Source organism: Anoplophora glabripennis, unplaced genomic scaffold (genome assembly GCF_000390285.2).
Source record: "Anoplophora glabripennis isolate ALB-LARVAE unplaced genomic scaffold, Agla_2.0 scaffold299, whole genome shotgun sequence".
NCBI lineage: Eukaryota > Metazoa > Arthropoda > Insecta > Coleoptera > Cerambycidae > Anoplophora > Anoplophora glabripennis.
In genome coordinates, this window is record NW_019417348.1 from 545,764 (window position 1) to 567,206 (window position 21,443).

Below are 21,443 nucleotides of genomic sequence, written 5' to 3' on the forward strand. Positions count from 1 at the left end.
CAAACCTAGTTAAAAAACAACTGCATTCAGAGCCCATCAACTTCTAAAGTCAACAAAGTTAAGAAGCAAGTGGAGCCAATTGAATGTCATACGCAGAAAGTTATGCCTGAAAAGAATCTGCTACCTGATGTTATGGAAATAGAAAGTGAAAACTGGTGCTGTGCAATATGTGAAGAGGAAATTGTTGAAGAAATGATTCAGTGTATGGGATGTAGAACCTGGCGCCACGTTAAATGTGCAAATATTTCTAGAGCTTTAAAGAAATATTTTTGCAATGACTGTAACTTAACAGATGACTAATATATTTGTTATATTTAATTTACTTCTTTTATACACCATGTAGAGTTATACTTTGTTAATTTCACTGTTTGTTGTTCTATTTTCCGAAAGGTCCAAATAAGGAAACTCGTGGTCCAATTTGAGAAACTGGTGCCCTAAATTGGACTTTTGCACATAGTTTTGTTTTTCTTAAGTAAATCGTTTGTATTCATTTTGTAACGGTCTCATTTTGAGCCCTTACTATTTTGACCACCCAGTATATGCTCGATTGAAATAATATTGGTAACTAAAGATTGATTCTAGATTTTAGTAATGTCTTGTCATAAATTATAGCACGAAGTGTAGTTTTAAATGTTTTTTTCTGAAGTTAATGTTGATAACTGAATACGTTTTTTAAATTTTGATTAATGTACTTCAAATGTCGTTTTCCTGAAGTTAATATTATGTTTTATTCTCGATGCAATACGACTAATACCATCTAGTGGTGCGCGGAAGAACTTATCGTATCGTGTATCGTTGAACGACATAGTGTTTTATTCGCATATTCAATGCGTTTCGCTAAGAAGCTCACAGAGGCGCGGAACTGGAGTAGGCGTGCTCCGAGCTCGGATATATGTTTTAGGTAAGATATAGTGTGATATTTATCTTTGTGAGCATATTTTCATTTGCGACCCATATTTTGATATGTAACCGATTTTTCGATTTGTTTTGTTGATTAAACATATAAAAAAAACAATTCCTAGTTTTTAATAACTCGTTAATTAATGAAGCTAGGTGGCGCCCACCCAAATAAGAATATTTTCTCTTACCTGGATACTGGCTATCGTAGATGCAGACCTACCCCACCTGAAAAAGTTGTTCTCAGCTCTAAATTAGTTATTGAGTCTAGCCGAGGTAAGTTTTGAATCTGGTGAACGTACAGTGTGATTAGCAACCCTCGTGCTTTCGCAGTGATACTATTTAAGTAACGTTAAATATTTGTTTTAAGTAATTAATTTTTGTAATTGTTGCAACGAGGCATTCTGCCTCTTCCGTTGCATCGCATACCTGCTATCAGAAAAAATTAACATAACATTTACAATTTATGGCAACTTGTAATATTTTTTTAAGGAATAAGTACATTGTACAGTAAGTCTGTTGTATACATGCTGTAGCATGTATACAACAGACATTAACTGTTTCTCTCGTTTTCAAATAAAAAAAATAAAATTGAAGGGTTCACTAAGTTCACTAAGTTCATCGTATGGATCCGAGTCATCCCGATGAACCGGAAACCAGCATGTGCCATCTGGAAAACCAGAACGGGGAATTGAGGACAGGGGCCTGGAAGCTAATCAACCGCAAGGTTGAGGAGAAGGGTCAGGCCCTTGTCCTCTCAGTTCATAAGATGAGTGTGATGGCACTACAGGAGGGCTTCAGACCATTTCTGAACGCCACCAGGGTCCTTTTTAGGAACCTACAGAAGGTCAGGGTAGATTTGGGACCTTCTGATGAAGATCAGGAGGGACTAAAATCTCCAGGTGATACAAACGAACATTCAGCACAGTACAGCGGCATCCGCTGCTCTCTGTGCCACTGTGGGATGAGGATGAGTTCACTATATTAAAAAATGCAGGGATAATATCTTATTAAAAAATAAGTGTTATTTGGTCTACAGACTTTTTTGTAGAAGGTTTTCTTTTCGAGATACAGAGCTTTGAAATTTCAAATAAAATATGCAATTTTTATTAATATCTTAGTTATCCTTGAAACAACGTGATTAAATCTTTACACAAATTATGTGTACAAGGGAATCTTTCTATTGGTAGGATATTTGTTCTGCCACATTAATCAGTAGAATGTGTGACTTTTTATAAAGGCAAATACGCCACTGACTTTCTAAAAAGGGTTATTAAAAATGAAGCGCTACACGGAAGAACAACACATTTTCATTGTTGGGCAATATTAAAAAAAAACAAGGTTTCGCAGCTATAGTTCGCAATTTTCATATAAAATATGATCGGTATAGTGATATAATTTCATCAATCGCGAACAGATTAATAATTGTAAAGAATTTTGATGACCTTCATGATGAATTCGATATTTCTACTACAGACTTTATTTGGTTACATGAAGACACGTTCACTTGAAACGAAAGGGTGGAGTGGTTTTCAAGAAGAATGCCATCAAAGTATTGATTATAAGGCATCAAGAATAATACCAATTCCATTCGTAAACAATTTTCTAATACAATATTCGCAGTTCTTGTCGAAACAGCGGAAAGGTGCAAATCAAGAATTCAGAAGCGCTTCTTTATTACTTTCGATCACCTTTATACTTAAAAGCACGCGAAATAACTTCTGGGATAGATCCTGTAAATAATTCTTATAATTTAAAACCAGCAACAGTACGGCTTGGAGGCTTCCACATGCTTATAATTTTCAATTTTCTTAGGATCTGTTGGATTTATTATGAAAGGGTCTGCACTCAAAGAAACATTTTGCGTCTTATTTCCTGAAAAATCTCCCGAAAAAGCATTTGAAGGTCCCATTAATACAAGCATCAGTCGTTGTTAAAATTTTCAAGAAGTTACTTTAAGTGAACAAGATATTTCTTTTATGTCTAAATATACAGAGGAAATTAGGAAAGCAGATGAAAAATAGGACGATCAAGTAATTATTGTTATTAAAAAAATATATATTGAGCAATTACGAAAAATCGAAGAAAGAGAACCAATTTGTAAATTGTATATACAATGTTTTATTATGAAAAACATCGTTAAGCTGAACGTATTGGGAATTGGGAATTGCACTTGCAATGTGTGCAAAGTATGTTGCCGTACTTCCACGCTAGCGCACATCACTTGTATGCTAAATGTAGTCAAATGTACTTTCAAGAAATGATAGCATTAGAAACCACAATGGACATTTTTAAATACGATAAAGTGCGGCTTTTTTACGATCAGGAGGTCTGAAAAACCATGGTCTGGTATTTTTGCAGATATGACTATTGAGCAGGTTTTGATGCACCATCCATGAAAACTAGTAGTGGATTGACCCACGGCGTGGATTTTCTGATATCGTTGTTGCAAAATAGATTTTATCCACCATAGCGTTGACTGAGGTATGTAATGAAATCGAAAAATTTTGTAACGTTTCGTTCGATACGTCGGAACAACATGTAGACACTCGTATTTCAAGAATAAAAAGAGACGCGGCAGATTTGCAGAAAATTAATGAATTTTTCGAGAAGTACAATTTGTTCGTAGAATCAATCTTTATAAAGTCTATTACTCTTGAATAGTTGGTAATAAAAGTATTAATTGTTATAATGCGCGAGAAGAAGGAATGAAAGTATTGCATTGGAAGTATGAGCTTCATCAAAAAATAAAGTTCAGTTTCTTCGCTCTATAACATTCAGTATAAAAATTGAATTCGACGTTGTCGCAANGGAGTTAATGGAAAAATGTGTGTTTTCAACAGAGTGTATAACGTAGAAGAAACTGGTTTCAGCATTGTTCTGAGGTTCTTGCCTTAAGAGGTAAAAAGCAAGTTACCTATGCTTAGAAAATCATATTTTTGTAGCAGGAGACGAACTGAAAAAGAGATGGAAAAACCTACGAGAAAAAGCAAAAAATAATACCGGACAAGAAATTAAAATTTTGGACCGGTATAAAACCTGGCTTTGGGCTCAACAAATAGAATTTTTGCGACATTCTTTGACACTTGCCAAAACTCATTCCCATGCAGCGTCAGTGGCAGTACGCCAACCAGAATGCCAACTTACTGAAGAACCAATGGAGAAGGACCAATCTTCTAAACAAATAGTTGAAAAAATTATCCACTCGGAACATGTAGACACTCGTATTTCAAGAATAAAAAGAGACGCGGCAGATTTGCAGAAAATTAATGAATTTTTCGAGAAGTACAATCTATACGTAGAATCAAACTTTGTAAAGTCTATTTACTCTAGAATAGTCGGTAATAAAAGTATTAATTGTTATAATGCGCGAGAAGAAGGAATGAAAGTATTGCATTGGAAGTATGAGCTTCATCAAAAAATAAAGTTCAGTTTCTTCGCTCTATAACATTCAGTATAAAAATTGAATTCGACGTTGTCGCAATAAATCCGCTGTTGACTTTTCAGCGAATTTCTTTGAATTTAAAAAATCAAGAATATATGTATGATAGAATTTATGACAATTTTGAGTGTTTCTTACACTCTCCAGTAATAAATGCAAATGACATGTTCTAGACGGCGGCAGTCTACTGCACCTAAAGAGAAGATAGATCCTTTCTTTAATTATCTTGAGTTAATGGAAAAATTTAAGTTTTCAACTGAGTGTATAACGTAGAAGAAACTGGTTTCAGCATTGTTCTGAGGTTCTTGCCTTAAGAGGTAAAAAACAAGTGGGTGCCTAACTTCTGCTGAGAGGGACTCATTAGTAACCGCTACTTTATGTATGAATGCTAGTGGTACCTCTGTTCCCCTATTATTATTTCTTAGAAAGATTAAAAAAGGGGACGCCATCTGGAACAACGTTTGCATTTCATCCATCTGGTTGGGTGCAAACCCACATATTCACCCAATGGTTTGAGCATTTTATTCAAACAGTTAAGCGATCGGCCGAATTATTTGTTCTATTAATTGTTGATGTACAACCATATGCACACCAAAACTTTAGATGTTATTGCATTGGCGCGACTACATTTTGTAACTATATTATCCGTTCCACACGAAATATAAAACGCAGCCCCTAGACAAAACTGTTGTGGGGGCTGTGAAAGCTTATTATAGTGAGGAAGTGAGACTTTTTATGTGTCACAACAGACCAATTTCAAGTGGTGATATTAGCGAAATCTTTGGCAAGGCTTATCTTAAAATTCAGAGTGGTGAGGGACCAGTGAAGGGATTTGCCAGTACTGGAATTTTTCCGATTCGCCGTGATATATTCACAGATAATGAATTTCTATCAGAAACAGCTAAAAGCCAACAGGTGACTGGAAATCCTTCAGAACAAAATTTAGCTGCCGGCTCTCAAGAATATTGAAATTAAGATAATTTTAGAGATCAACGCCTTCAATTAGCAGCTTAGGCAAAGTTTCGTACCATTTTTTTGAAAGACAGAATTTTACCCGATTATACTGACGACCCTTGCTAACAGCGCCACCTGTGCGCTACTATAAGCCAGCTCTGTGGCAGTTGATGTTATGATTGCTTACTGTGCAAACGTTGTATTGTTATTATAGAAAACAAATTTGTTCTTGAATGTCAAGTGTTGCTAATAAAACCAAAGAGGACGATAATAATACAGTCCATTAATAACACATCTCCACAAAAAAAGTGGCATGTCTGAAAGACAAGACTATGGTATCCAAATAGTTTTGGGGTCGCTGAATCCGAATCCGGTGTCCGTTTGACACGATTAGCTCTGGTTTGAGGTCAGTTCAAGGTCAAATGTAGAAAATCACTTACCGCTTTTTGCCAAGTCCCTAATCCAAAGATGTGAGTCATATCCAGTTAGATTATGAAATACTTTAGGCACTGTGAAAGCATTTTTGTAATGCGTGCTGCTCCGCGATAGGTTCCAGTAAAATGACAATGGTCTCTTTTTTATCACCTGCATGGAATGGTTTTTCACAAATGTGACAATTTGTTGCCTAGTGAAACTCAAATGACTGTACCTGCGAAATATTCATGGGTATGACGGTTTTCAATTTATCATCGATTACTTTCGATATGTTTTCGAGTTGTTCAGTAAACCATTCGATGCAACCGAGACCACTATTGCTAGCGTAAAACGATAGAGAATCATTATACGAACACTTGAAATAATATCCGGCACTAATCTGAAGAAACCGGCTCTAGCATGGAATCGAAATCGCAATATAAAATGAATGGTACATTTTCCTTGTACCTGTAATTTTTGAATGATAAAGATTTCTCCTCAGGAAAAGTACATATTGTCGCGGTCTCTATGGTGCCGCGATAGAGTAAGAAATGATAATATTCGCGAGAAGTGAACTAGTTTTGTTAAACGTGGGTTGAGGGGGTCCAAAGCGACTGGAAAACTAAGGGAGACCACTTGCTTGGGAGCCAGCAGTGCATCTCTGGAAATGGATCCATTGAGGCAGGAGGAGGACGGTGCGAATTACTGCGGATTGCGGTGAAGTATCAGAACACCGAATTGATAGTACTTATAAATACGAGTGCTTCAAATTCTTTTTTGCGGACTGATCACTATAAAAACGAACCCGTGGAGGGTACGCCTGGCTGGCTGACGGGCAACCTCTCTATTAGCTAATAGCTAATAAAACAAACGAAAACTTTTGCAGATAGCAAAAGTAATTGGAACCAGTTTTATCGGAACATTTCTCTGTAATATGTTTTCCATCTATGCTACCTCAACAGTTCGGAAATTGCCATTTTTTATAAAACCCATCTATATTTTTTTTCCATATTTCTTGAGTAGGTTCTGGCATATATAATGCTGAATCCGATTCCAGATAGAAGTGTAAATTTCCAACACTGTTTTAAATTCGAAAGCTGTGGCCAATAATTTTAAACAAATCTCCTGTTGCAAAGTACCCTAAAAATTAAGGTTTTATAAAAAGTGTTGAATATTACAGTTTATTCAGAAAATCATATTATTGTAGCAGGAGACCAACTGAAAAACTGGAAAAACCTACGAGATTCCTATGCCAAGTTTTTGAAAAGCGAAAAAAAATACAGGACAAGAAATGAAAATTTTGGACCGGTATAAAACCTGGCTTTGGGCTCAACAAATAGATTTTTTGCGACATTCTTTGACACTTGCCAAAACTCATTCCCATGCAGCGTCAGTGGCAGTACGCCAACAGAATGACAACTTACTGAAGAACCAATGGAGCAGGACCAATCTTCTAAACAAATAGTTGAAAAAATTATCCACCGGTTAAACCGTTCATCAGTCAGAGCAGTCATCCAATTATTGATAATAGTGAACAAGAAGGAAAGAAAAATTGACAACCACTTGTTGAAAATCAGCAAGAAAAAAGAAGAAAAAACTGAATAATTCATAAGCATCATCGGTAGACAAGGTAATCACTTACCTCGATAGAAACAAAGATAATTCAATCATTGATGACATTGATGACATATTTTAAGGATATGTAAAAATTATTCGAAAAGAAGGCCAAAAATTGTAAAATTTAAGATTTCGCATTTCAACTTTAAAATTTTATTCATGACATGGATCAACGTGTCTTTACATTATCTTGTATAGAATATAATCTCAACATTTGTTAAGTATAATTTTTGTTGTGGCTCTTAAAGTTGCACATGGCGAATGCGACACTTTCCTTATCTGGATTCTCCTGTTGGACCACTGGTCTGTTGCCAGCCTACTTGTTGGCTATTATAATACGAAAAAAATCAACATGATTATTGATCTATCTAATAAACTGATAGGACAAAATTTTAACAACCCCCTGTATTTACGAGATCCTTATGACGTAACTAGAAGAATAACTCTTGCCCCTAGTAAATATTTAAAACAACTATTCCTGTAGAAGTAAATTTTGGTGACGTTTTAATACCTTTTCAAAACTTAAACAATTTAATAATTAGAGAAGCTATAACGACTAGCGAAAACGGATATGATCCAGTAGAAGTTTTTAACACATTTAATGGAACGAAAACTATCTACTTTCACAAGACCATTCCTTGTCAAAATATTGACAATTCCGAGTTATATCATTTTCTAATATCTCCTAATGCGGACAAGTATAAAAAAGGATAAATACATGATTTACTGAGATCAGACTATTTATCCAAGGAAAAAAACAACAGTCCCATATGGATTGTACCCAAAAAATGGCGACTTGTGGTAGATTATCGCAAGGTTAACGAAAAAAGTTAGTGATAGATATCCCATTCCAAATATTACCGACATTTTGGAGAGTATTAGACTTATCTATATTAGATGATGAAACACTTTCCATGTCAGTTAACATAGACAGACCAAATACACCCATAGATGAAGAATTACTCAACATTTTAGAACAACTTCCCGTCAGTGTGGAACTGTGGGTCAATGACATGAACAGAAACAGTGGCAGCATAATTTTTTATAAGGCACAGGGATCTGTATCAGGAGACTGTGCATAGTTAAGAGTTGAAGATTTCGTCTTAATGGTGCATCAGCCCAATGCAACTTATTAACATAAATTGGATCAGAGTGCATTTGTTTGGACGAGACACATGGGCTCAACGGCTACAATTTNAGGCTACAATTTTGAGTAACACAATATTAGTACTGATGATTTGCAAGAAGGCCTTCCTTGTACATTTTGCAATTCTAATCGATCAGACCAAGATTTGTTAAAATTATTTTTTTCTCGTGTTCGAGATCAAGCAGGAATTATTTCATCCAATGCATTTATGTTTGACTTAGCAGACGGTTACTACAATGTTTGGAATAATGTTATGTTATGAACCTAACTTTTAAGCTTTTCTGCACATGGCACTTGGATCGTGTATAGAGAAATAATTTAACAAGAATTAAAACAAAGGAGGAACAGGTAAAAAATTGTTACAGAGTTGCCGTTACGATTATTTTGGTTCTATTTTAATGGACCAGTTTTAAGTTTGATTTTTATGCTATGGATTTTAATGTACTTTATTTAATGAATTATTTTATTCCGGCGTTGGTTATTAAAAATCATATACATATAGAACAAATAATATAACAAATATCCGCGCATATTAAAACTAACCGTTGCTCTACTCTAGAAGTCGCTAGTTGCAAACGTTAACGATTCCACCACGACTTGTGCTAGTCAGGTGCGGATCAAGGCGACAAAACTAGGCCGCACTAGCCGGAACCACAAGTTTCTATCCTGAACTCATTAAGAAGTCAACCAGCAACAAGAAGCCACTACCGAAACTCTCCAAGATCAACCAGTCAATCGAGTAAGAATTCTCTTCCTTTATTTACTTATGCGTTCCTATCGCGAAAGCCATTTCGGAAATTATTATTCGGTTACTAAATACTGAACTCTTTAGCTCTATACGACTGCAACAACTCCAATATACATTGTGACACTCTTAGTAATTGCTGCACATTCTGCTAAACTCGAACCAACCTGAAGATCTCGTTCCTTTGGCAACACTTAGTTTTTCAAAAGAAACAATATGGAAACAGTGTCATTATAATATTCCTCCACCAGAACAATTTACAAGTGACTGCGGTGTACCTCAGTTTATAAAGGATTGTAACTCACAGAGTCCTTTCGACATATTTACTCTGTTATTGTGGGACGATATTTTCGAACATTTAGTTTTTCAGACTAATTTATAAACTTCTACAAACAGGCAAAACCTATATGGTACTGGTATTCAGGAAATGAAAGCATTTTTAGGAATAAATTTGCTCATGGGTATAAAACAGTACCCAAGTTATCGTGATCATTGGAGCACATCACCAGATTTACATGATCCGTTTCCGATGATCCATTTCAAAGATAATGATTATGCACAGATTTGGATGGCTTCTCAGTCATATTCATCTAAATGAAAATATGGTTATGCCTCCACGCCATGACGAAAAGTATGACAAATTATACAAGGTGAGACCACTGATAACAAATTTAAAAATATTGCAATAGATGAATCAATTATTAAATTTAAGGGTATGTCAACTCTCAAACAATATATGCCAAAAAAGCCAATAAAACGGGGATATAAGGTGTGGGTGTTGGCCGACCAAACTGGATGCTGCTATGATTTTGATATTTATACTGGTCGGACAGGAACTGATGTCGAAAAAAGTTTAGGCTACAGGGTAGTAAAACAATTATGTGTCGAAATCAAAAATAAGAACCATCGTTTATTTTTCAAATTCTGAATAACTTTTCCTTATATTTTTTTTTTGTATGTCTAATACCTAACGAGTTACTGCGCATTATATGAAAAAACTGCGCACGCTGCAGTGGTGGTCTTGTAAGCATGTTTTTACAAAGAGTTGGTAACAGTGGGAGTGGGGTAAACGGTGTTAAGCTGTCATGTGTTAGCTGACAGGCTCTTTAGTTTTCATTCATTTATTCAAGCTGAAAGAAAAAATAGCTGAACGTATGTTGTTTATACATACGTGGATGCGACACCACACCGACTCAGTAGTAGCACTAGTAGTATCAGAGATACAAATTTTATAAGGAAAAGTTGTTCAGAATTTGATCCTCTAGTTGTATAAAGGTAATTTTTTTTGTAAAAACATGTTTACAAGACCACCCCGATTGCAAGCGTGTAAAAAAACGTTTCTTTCGACTGTAGATCTTAAAGAAAAAATGGTTCGCATATGTGTTATGAAAAATCATGGTACAGCAGACAGTTCTAACAAAAAAAAATGGAGAAACGCCNAGTCAATCGAGTAAAAATTCTCTTCCTTTATTTACTTATGCGTTCCTATCGCGAAAGCCATTTCGGAAATTATTATTCGGTTACTAAATACTGAACTCTTTAGCTCTATACGACTGCAACAACTCCAATATACATTGAGACACTCTTAGTAATTGCTGCACATTCTGCTAAACTCGAACCAACCTGAAGATCTCGTTCCTTTGGCAACACTTAGTTTTTCAAAAGAAACAATATGGAAACAGTGTCATTATAATATTCCTCCACCAGAACAATTTACAAGTGACTGCGGTGTACCTCAGTTTATAAAGGATTGTAACTCACAGAGTCCTTTCGACATATTTACTCTGTTATTGTGGGACGATATTTTCGAACATTTAGTTTTTCAGACTAATTTATAAACTTCTACAAACAGGCAAAACCTATATGGTACTGGTATTCAGGAAATGAAAGCATTTTTAGGAATAAATTTGCTCATGGGTATAAAACAGTACCCAAGTTATCGTGATCATTGGAGCACATCACCAGATTTACATGATCCGTTTCCGATGATCCATTTCAAAGATAATGATTATGCACAGATTTGGATGGCTTCTCAGTCATATTCATCTAAATGAAAATATGGTTATGCCTCCACGCCATGACGAAAAGTATGACAAATTATACAAGGTGAGACCACTGATAACAAATTTAAAAATATTGCAATAGATGAATCAATTATTAAATTTAAGGGTATGTCAACTCTCAAACAATATATGCCAAAAAAGCCAATAAAACGGGGATATAAGGTGTGGGTGTTGGCCGACCAAACTGGATGCTGCTATGATTTTGATATTTATACTGGTCGGACAGGAACTGATGTCGAAAAAAGTTTAGGCTACAGGGTAGTAAAACAATTATGTGTCGAAATCAAAAATAAGAACCATCGTTTATTTTTCAAATTCTGAATAACTTTTCCTTATATTTTTTTTTTGTATGTCTAATACCTAACGAGTTACTGCGCATTATATGAAAAAACTGCGCACGCTGCAGTGGTGGTCTTGTAAGCATGTTTTTACAAAGAGTTGGTAACAGTGGGAGTGGGGTAAACGGTGTTAAGCTGTCATGTGTTAGCTGACAGGCTCTTTAGTTTTCATTCATTTATTCAAGCTGAAAGAAAAAATAGCTGAACGTATGTTGTTTATACATACGTGGATGCGACACCACACCGACTCAGTAGTAGCACTAGTAGTATCAGAGATACAAATTTTATAAGGAAAAGTTGTTCAGAATTTGATCCTCTAGTTGTATAAAGGTAATTTTTTTTGTAAAAACATGTTTACAAGACCACCCCGATTGCAAGCGTGTAAAAAAACGTTTCTTTCGACTGTAGATCTTAAAGAAAAAATGGTTCGCATATGTGTTATGAAAAATCATGGTACAGCAGACAGTTCTAACAAAAAAAAATGGAGAAACGCCGAAAGAAGAGTTTTGTACTTAATAACGAAGTACAGATTGACTTTTTAAAAAAGTTTTTGGATAACCTGTCGAAAATGGAATCTCACTATTGTAGAAAAGATACCAATAAACAATATTTACAATATCCTTTTCAGACAAAAAAAGGACGTGTCTGAGCTTTACAGTAGTTTCTGTCAAGCCGAACAGAGAACACCGCTTTCCATGTTTACCTTTAACAAAATCATTTATCAATATACCATCCCCGGAAAGAATTTGTTGCCAAATAAAGTGAATCAGTTACAGAAAGACTAGTATCACAAACACACAGACAACAAAAACCTTGCCCAAAAATAAAACACAGATAACAAAGAAGCATAAACATACTTTTACTATGGACGTAACCAGCCAGTAAAACTGTGCCCTGTTATTGAAGCAAGTAACTTGTATTATAAAACAAGATTACATGTCCACATCTTTACCATCTATGTTAATAAAATATTGTAACGAATTTGAAATGTTCATGTAGAAAGTCCTATCTAAATATTGCCTGACCGAACTTATAGTCGTATAAAAATTTTAATTATTATAGCAACACCAAATTTGTATAAAATTGTTAATATGGATATTCTGGATATAAAACTAGTAATGATCAATGATATTACATAGTATAAAAAGAGTGCCTTATATCGAATAAAAGTTTAAAGTCTATAGATTAATATATACATACATTCCGCTACCAGCAGTATAAAGCAGATCCAAAGCAGTTTCCAGTGGCCTCATAAATAGTCTGCAAGGCCTCTACGTAGTTTCCAGCAAATTTTACAAGGTACCAGGTACTTAAAACTCTAACATAATAGCTAGCTATCGCCAATAAATCATACTTTCTCTCGCATCAAATCTTTGCAAAGTATAAATAACAAACCACAGGACTTACCTGTTCAGAAATAAGCGCAATCCAAATCACTTGTAACTTAAATATTTCACTATTTTCAGGAGCTCTGATAAAATCTGTCAAATGAACAGCCATTTTCGTTCCTGTTTAGATATAAGAGATGCCCCTGTCTGATAGGCAACAAATAATATAAGGACGTACTCAGTATTACACAGATCAAATAGTCCCCTTAAAGCCAGAAGGTAGTATGTGACATATTTTTAGAAAATTATATTTGTGTACGTATGTGACGATTTTATCAAGTACTATTAAATGGAAAAAGGTTGTATGTAAACAATATTGTATTAAATAAGACAATAAGGATTATAAAAATACGTATATGTCGTGGAAAACAAACCAATAGTAAGCAAAAGGTCTCATGTGTGGTTTAAATCCATAGGTCATTCTGCTATATATTACTTAGACAAAAAGTGCTGATTGCATTTGTTTCACATGCGTCTATTTGCTAATAAAGAAAAAGATAAATCAGCTTCACTTACTTCTCAACATAAGGTCGTATGTGCGCGAATAAGCACGTGCGAATATTTGCTGTTTCCAAATAATCACATCAGTATATATTCTTTTATCTGTGAATCACATTAGTCCAAAGTACCTTTCTGTTTCGTTGGTTTACTATTTGCTACTGTCAGTGGCAGAAATACAAACGGTAAGTAAGTCGATATGTTGATAGTGTACTATTAGGCATATCAGTTGTTTTGATTCTTCACATAACCTAAATATTTTGCCCGCTTAAACTATTGTAGCAGAAACTGTAATGAGCATGATTATTGCTTACAGATTTTTGCAGGGCCATTTATTTAGATTATTTTTAGGCTTTAAATATTAGATTTTGGTATCCCAACTCCTAAAAATTTAAAAATTTAACTGTTGAATTTCTCAACGAATTAATTAATTTTGAACTGTGGCTGAAAAAAAAAAATTTGACTAAACATATTTCTTTGTGACTGTGTTTGTATGTAATGTGATATAACTCAGTGTTTATTTTACATAAATCTTTTAAATTTGGTAGGCTCATTCGAGAGACTAATAAATTGATGAGTTGGTTGCTGTTTAAAATTATATTACTATAATAGTTTATAACACAGCACACATTCTTTATGTTCATTACTACACACAATTAGTTCTTGATAAACGATTATAAATAAACGAAATTAAATAAAATAGTTATATGGGAATAACGATCTTAGACTGTACAATTGTTTTTTTTTAGCAATGTCATCCAGGTCGAGAAATATATTAAATATGGCTTTGAAAACTTCTGATGAGAATGATGTAACTCATGGTGTTGAAATTTTGAGATATGAAATTTTAAGATGTGAAACTGAACCTCTAACGACCGATGAAAATCTAATAGATATGCCTGCTGGTAATGTAATTGATATTCAAAATTATGTGGTAGATACTGAACATGGTATTCTGTTAAATGAGGATATCCAAATGCAGATAAATGAATCAGTCACTTTTCAGAGCCCAGAACAAACTGCAAAATATATAAATCAGCTCGATTATAATAAAATAGGCTACTGTGTAAATAATAAACTGATTCCAGATGAAATTGACAATACGGTATGTAATGATGAAAATAATGATCCAAATATTCCGATGTGCATAAACAAAGAAAAATACCAAAAAATAAATGTAGAACTCGACCAAGAAGATGATTTTATAAATGATGTCACATACGAACTATCAGCTGATGAAATTAATGAGATTGAGGAAGAGTTTTCTGAGGAAATTAACTGCAATAATGAAGAACAACTAGAAGAAGAACAAGAGAGAGTTGAGGAAAATAAAGGAAATAGGAGAAAACGAAAGCGATTCTCTTCAATGGAAGATATCAGTAGCAAAAAAGGAAAAGAATCTTGGGAAGGAATATAAAAATCGGACAGGAAAAATATTTCCTAAGAAAAAAGCAAAATTGGTAGATTGTTCTAAGTGTAAACTAAAACGTAATAATAAAGTAACTAAAGAAGATATAGAGAGAATCCACGAATGTTATTGGAAAACAGGTTCATATGAAAGACAGAGAGATTTCTTATGTAAATATGTGAAAAAGAAAATGGTAAGTAAACGAAGGAAAGAAACAAGTTCTGCAAATCCTAGAAGAAACAATACATACATGTACTATTTTCCTGGAGATATTCAGGTTTGCAAAAAGACATTTCTGCATTGTTTAGACATATCTGATAAAACAGTACGATTGGCGAAAAGGAAAGAAATCGGTGGATCATCAGTTGTTTCGAAAGACGGAAGATGAAAACATTCACCAAATTATAAGAAATCTGAACCTAGACGAACTTTTGTCAAGAAGCACATTAAATCCTTTCCAGTGATGGAAAGTCACTATTGCCGATCCAAAACAAAGAGACAGTACTTATCATCTGAGCTGAACATTACTAAAATGTATGAATTATATGTAGAAAAATGCACAGAGGAAAATATACCAGATCCAGTTTCTTCCGCAGTGTATAGGAAGATATTTTGTACAGAATATAACCTGGGATTCCATAGGCTAAAAAAAAGATAGCTGCTCCACATATGAAAAATATAAACAAAGTGATGATGATAAGAAGCAGGATATGAAGGAAAGCTACGACAGGCACTTAAGAAATAAAGAATTGTCCCGGAAGAAGAAAGAAGACGACAAGAAACGAGCGGAAATAGACAATCGGTAACATTTGATTTGCAGTCGGTTTTGTATACTCCTTGCTCGGAAGTATCGCATTTTTACTATGCATTGAAATTCTGTTCATACAATTTGTGTGTGTGGGTTCGTCTGGCTGAGGTGCTTCTCCGCCCTCACGTCTCCGTCAGGCATCGTAGCATACCTACCTGGAGTTTCTTCGTTCCCCACCAAGGTTGTCCTGCTTCGACATCGTGTACCACCATCGTCTGCCGTTTACAGAGGTCTCCGCAGAGAGAGAGAGACCCACTACGTACAAGCGAAACGATAAGCATATCTTTTTATTCAAATTAAACGTTTGATCTACCGTACCTCCTGTATATTGCTGTATTTTATTACTGTATGTATCACTGTGTTTGTCTGCATTTGAATAAGAGGTGACAGTCACATAACCTTGCCTATATGTAAACCATGTTGTAGCTNAAAACGAAAGCGATTCTCTTCAATGGAAGATATCAGTAGCAAAAAAGGGAAAGAATCTTGGGAAGGAATATAAAAATCGGACAGGAAAAATATTTGGTGGTCAAATATGTGGTGGTCAAAATCGTAACCGGTTTATTGCCTCCCTGCTATTGTATGCTGTAAAAAACCTGCCAATTGAAATTATCGAATAAAATTTTCTAGAAACGGGTCATACTGATATGGAGGTAGACTCGATGCATAGTGCCATAGAGACTAGAAAAAACGTTTGAGAATTTATACTCCACATGAATGGCCTGTTGTAATCAGAACAGCTCGCCGAAAGAAACCGTATCTTGTTCAGGAGCTTTCTTATAATGATATTTTAGATCTAAAAGCACTGAAATTTTCTTTAACTAGTCAAAAAATGTCTGAAGATAAAGACGGGAATATCATCAACTGGATGAACATTAAGATGCTTCAATTCAGAAAAACTAGCCCAATGATTATTTTTGTAAAAGAAGATCATTCCCAAAATAATTTTACTGGAATGCCCATAGTAGCGCCAAAAATTAATAGAACTGCCTTGGAACCAGAATTGAAAAAGAAATATAATAAATCTTTGCCAATATCCGAAAAAAAGAAGAAAAGTCTTGTGAACCTTTGCAGAGTAGATGCTATGCCAGCCATATACCATAATTTTTATACATCTCTTCCATGTAGTTCCAACGTAGTAGATCGAATTCCAGAACCCGATCAAGAAGAAACTGAACTTCTGTAGAATACTTTTTTACCATTTTTTCTTTTATGTTTCAAATTATAATTAATAAAATTTTCTATCTCATCTATGTACAGTCATTTGCGAAATAATGAAAGGCAAAAGGTCGTATGTAGCTTTTAATCATAAATAGTTTCAGTTTGATAAAACGATAAAAGTTGTGTTTTTAATACATTTAAAAAACTATAAACACATATTTTTGAACCCCCATATCGAAATGTTGTTAATATTTTAATATACATGCCAAAACAAACTACAAAAAACTTTAGCGATTACTCTATTTTATTGAAATCTCACATACGACATTTTGGCTTTAAGGGGACGAAATAAAGTTAGTTAATAGTTTTTTTTTATAATTATTCCTTATATTATTTGTAAGCTGTGCCGAAAAAAAGGGCAAATTTTGATATTAAAATATTCTTTGTTGTGGAGAACATATTACATTTCAATTTAGTAAGTTTTCAAACATAAAGTTCCAAAGTGTGTTGCATTGTACTAGTTTCTGTGTATAAATATAGAACCGACTCCTGGAGCTCGATTCTTGACAGTGCGTGGAAGAATAGACTGCTCCCTGGGGAACATACCCTCATTTCGCTCTACTACTGTTCTATCACAAAATTTATACTGTATTCTTGACACAAAGGGAGCGAGACACGAAAGTGAAGAACGAGGAACAGTGTTGTCAAATGTACCGACCAATCAGAGAGCAATAAATACTCGGAAGAATGAAAACTAGTGATGAGCTAGTCATGAAATAGGTGCTACTTTATTTACTGTCATTGTCAGGTTCACTGTAAAAAAAAAGATATGGAAATTAATAGAAAACAGAAGCTAGATCCAGTAAGTGCTAAATAAAAAGAACTACTTATTGAATATATCGAGGGCAAGAAACAAATGTATACAGGAAAATTAACACCCAGCTACACTAGAGCGAAAATGAGGGCTAACTGGGAAGAATTGGCAAATATTTTAAATAGTGTACCGGAAGGCCCCTTGTTACGGTCTTATTTTGCTTTCAACGATTTCGATTTAATATAACCTGGAGTACTCTGTGATGTCAGTGGGTTTAGTAATTTTATTTCGCGCAAGTTGGTAGCTCTGTCAAGTTTGTTACCGGCTCGACTGGAAGGTGATTGCAATATCGACATTATCGACCCATGCACGATTTTGACACCGTCGACTGTCTTCTTTTGGCTGTGGTATTTTTTTTGGAGATTATTCTAACCATCCATTGTGAGATTTCATATCACAGGCTGTAAAATTACTCTCGGAATATCTGGAAGTACCGTTACCGTGATATTGAGATGTTGCAGAGAGTTTTGTTTGGATGTGAGAGACAGTTTTGAGCATCGTGTTTTGTGGTTATGTCATTGGAAATTACCTCGTGGAAACCTTGTGTGGAAATTAAGACCCATCTCGCGTTGCTGTGAAGTCATTTATAGGAAGGAAACCCTTAGAAATAAGGTAATTGTCTTTTAATAGCCATCTTATGTTCGTAAGTGTGCATGTCGATTTTTTTTATTTACTCGTACTGTAGTAGGCTAAAACATTCTGTCCTCTACAGGGTTTTTTTTTTACGGGAGAATTCCGTTTGGGAAACTATTCGTCTACGAGACACCGTGGGTTCGTCTGGCTGAGGTGCTTCTCCCTCACGTCTCCGTCAGGCATCGTAGCATACCTATCTGGAGTTTCTTCGTTCCCCACCAAGGTCGTCCTGCTTCGACATCGTGTACCACCATCATCTGCCGTTTACAGAGGTCTCCACAGAGAGAGAGAGCCCCACTACGTACAAGCGAAACGATAAGCATATCCTTTTATTCAAATTAAACGTTTGATCTACCGTACCTCCTGTATATTGCTGTATTTTATTACTGTATGTATCACTGTGTTTTATAACTGCGTAATGTGTTTGTCTGCATTTGAATAAGAGGTGACAGTCACATAACCTTGCCTATATGTAAACCATGTTGTAGCTACAATAGGGATAAAAGTGTTTATAGCTTGTAATTTTCTTTACGCTCGGACTGTACATTCTACTGGCAGGCCTTGTGCCTTAGCGTTAGCCAGTCACCTTGATCGTGTCCTAATTTACTTATAGCGTTCTGTAACCTGTCTTGTTAAATGCAGTAAGATAAGAAAACCGTCCACAAGCAGGAACATTACATATTTCAACGTGTAGGCATTGAATTGCTGTACTTTGCTATATTTTTATTAATGCAGTAATATAGTATTTTGGACTAGATTACACGTGATTTATTGTACGGAAGGTACTATTTTCGTCCGTACTAACTTTTCTGGTCTCAGCTCGTATATTCAGTAATAGTAGTAGTAGTCACACCTTTTTCTGGGCATTTGGCAGACTATCGCCTTAAACGCCATGAGAATCGAGATCTAAGCTACCCTGTACAGTAATCTTAGTCGGGTAACGTTTGTACAGGGACGAGATCTTGCTGCCGTGCACTGTTGCCCAGAGATTTCACCGCTTCCACCTTCCTCCCCCCTTCTTCCTTTTTTTAAGTATCACGGTAGCACCCTCGAAAACATGGAAGCAATGGCGAAAGGTAAAAACAGGTGCTTATTTATTTACTATGGCATAAAACTGTCAAATCTTAATAAAAATTTTCCTATATTTTTTATTGCCCTGACAAAGTTAGAATTTTGTGCTGTCGAATTTAGAAGATTTTTTAACTTTTAAACTCGTTTTAATACATTTTAGAACACTGTGTTCACGCATCATTAAAAACAATAATTAAATACCTAGTTATAAAGTTATAAAGTTTTAGAAATATATTTCCCAATATTTAAGGAATTTAAGGAAAAATGCTATATAATAATGTGCATATTATGTCTACAAGTTCAAACTGATTATCCGTCATCTTCTTCCATAACAATTTTAAAATTTTCATAATAATTTGACTTTCCAGACCTGGGTGGATTAAAAAAAAAGGCGAGATTTTCAGACCAAAAGAAATACTCCATGGGAACTGGAGGAGAGAGTCCATTACCTCCCACAAAAATATCCGACATAGATGATAAGTTACTTAAAATTATTACTCCTGTAGCTATTGGTGGCAACAACGACGTGAATGAATCTGAAGTAAAATTTGAATTTGATACTGAAACAAATAGAATAGAAACAGAAGCGGAGCAAGATGTGGAATTAGAGATCATTGATAATTGTGTAATGCAGAAAAATTTTTGTTATATAAGAGCTATGTAATATGTAATGAATCTAATTTTTCATTTCAGGAAAATACGCAAGAAACTCCTATTCAACACAACACTGAACAATTTGAAGTAAACTTAGTTGATGATATTCACGATTATTGCTTAGTGGAACCACAGGAAGAGAATCTGGCACCTAAAAAAAGAGTGGAAAGGTCTATACCACATAAGAAATTAAGAATGACCAAAACAACCAGACTACAAGAATCTCTAAGAAGCAATGAAAGATTTTTAAAAATAATGGAGGAAAATGTAGTGTCAAAAAAAAGCGTTTAGGGAAAAATAAATAGAAAACATGGAAAGGAATTTTAAAATGAAAGAGGCCTATTGCAAAAAAATATCTGTTCTGGAAGAAATTGCAAATAGGATAAGTGAGGCAACCTACAAAACCAGCAATTAAACTGTATGGTGCCTCTTGTTTATATGTGTTATAAAAAAGTATAATTTATTTAATGTTTAGAGTTTATACTTTATTTTTGAGTTTCATAATAAATAATATGGAAATAAAAAACAACTTTGTTTAATCATTTTTTTATAAGAAGTGAATATTAATTATATTTTGTTGAAGCTGTCTGCCAGCTGCCAGGTCAGGATTAATTCTTCCTATACTTCCTGCTGCAGGATTTTCTACTTCATATATTCTATAATCTATATTTTCCATATCTTCAAAGTCCGGTTGGGGCATATTATTAGACACACACATAGTATGCAATACCACACAACTATTTATGATTTTTCTTGCCATAGTTGGGGAATAGTGCAAAACCCTATGTTTTAATAGGCATCTGAATCTATTTTTAAGAACACCATTACAGCGTTCAGTCGTGGGCCGAATTCTACAAAATGCTGTATTGAAATGTTCTTGTGCACCTGGAAGTGGATTTGGAATAGGAGTTAAAAGCCAAGGACGTGTTGTATATCCTGAAATAAATACTTATATAACTCATTTTTAATAAACTGCAAATAACAAATTCTCAGTCTTAAAAGGAAAATATAGTATTTACATACCTAGTGATTAAAAGCTCATCAAAATAGTGTCAATTTGAGATCTTTGACATACCTGAATCCCAAATTAGAAAAAAAGTATTCCTAGGGTCTTGCCGGTATATCCTTTCCATTATCACCGATACTTGAGAGTGTCGCCATATATTTGCATCATGTGTACTGCCTGGAAATCGCGCATTTACATTCATGATTTTCAAATTACCATCACAGATCTAAAAAAAACAATTTATAATTGATCAAATGATTTATATAAAAACGACTTACAAGCTGTACATTAATTGAGTGGTAATTCTTCCTGTTAATATATACAT

The 21,443-nt window shown here is 34.6% G+C and overlaps 1 protein-coding gene across 1 annotated transcript; it reads right to left on the reverse strand.

Annotated features, from left to right (window-relative positions):
* Positions 1 to 20,523: 20,523 nt before the first annotated feature.
* Positions 20,524 to 21,443, reverse strand: LOC108908443 (putative nuclease HARBI1). The gene is made up of 4 exons (XM_018712478.1): positions 21,397 to 21,443; positions 21,188 to 21,344; positions 20,704 to 21,048; positions 20,524 to 20,528 (listed from the first exon to the last, which is right to left on the reverse strand). The coding sequence occupies exons 2-4, from the start codon at positions 21,318 to 21,320 to the stop codon at positions 20,524 to 20,526; spliced, it is 483 nt and encodes a 160-aa protein (XP_018567994.1). The 5' UTR covers positions 21,321 to 21,344; positions 21,397 to 21,443.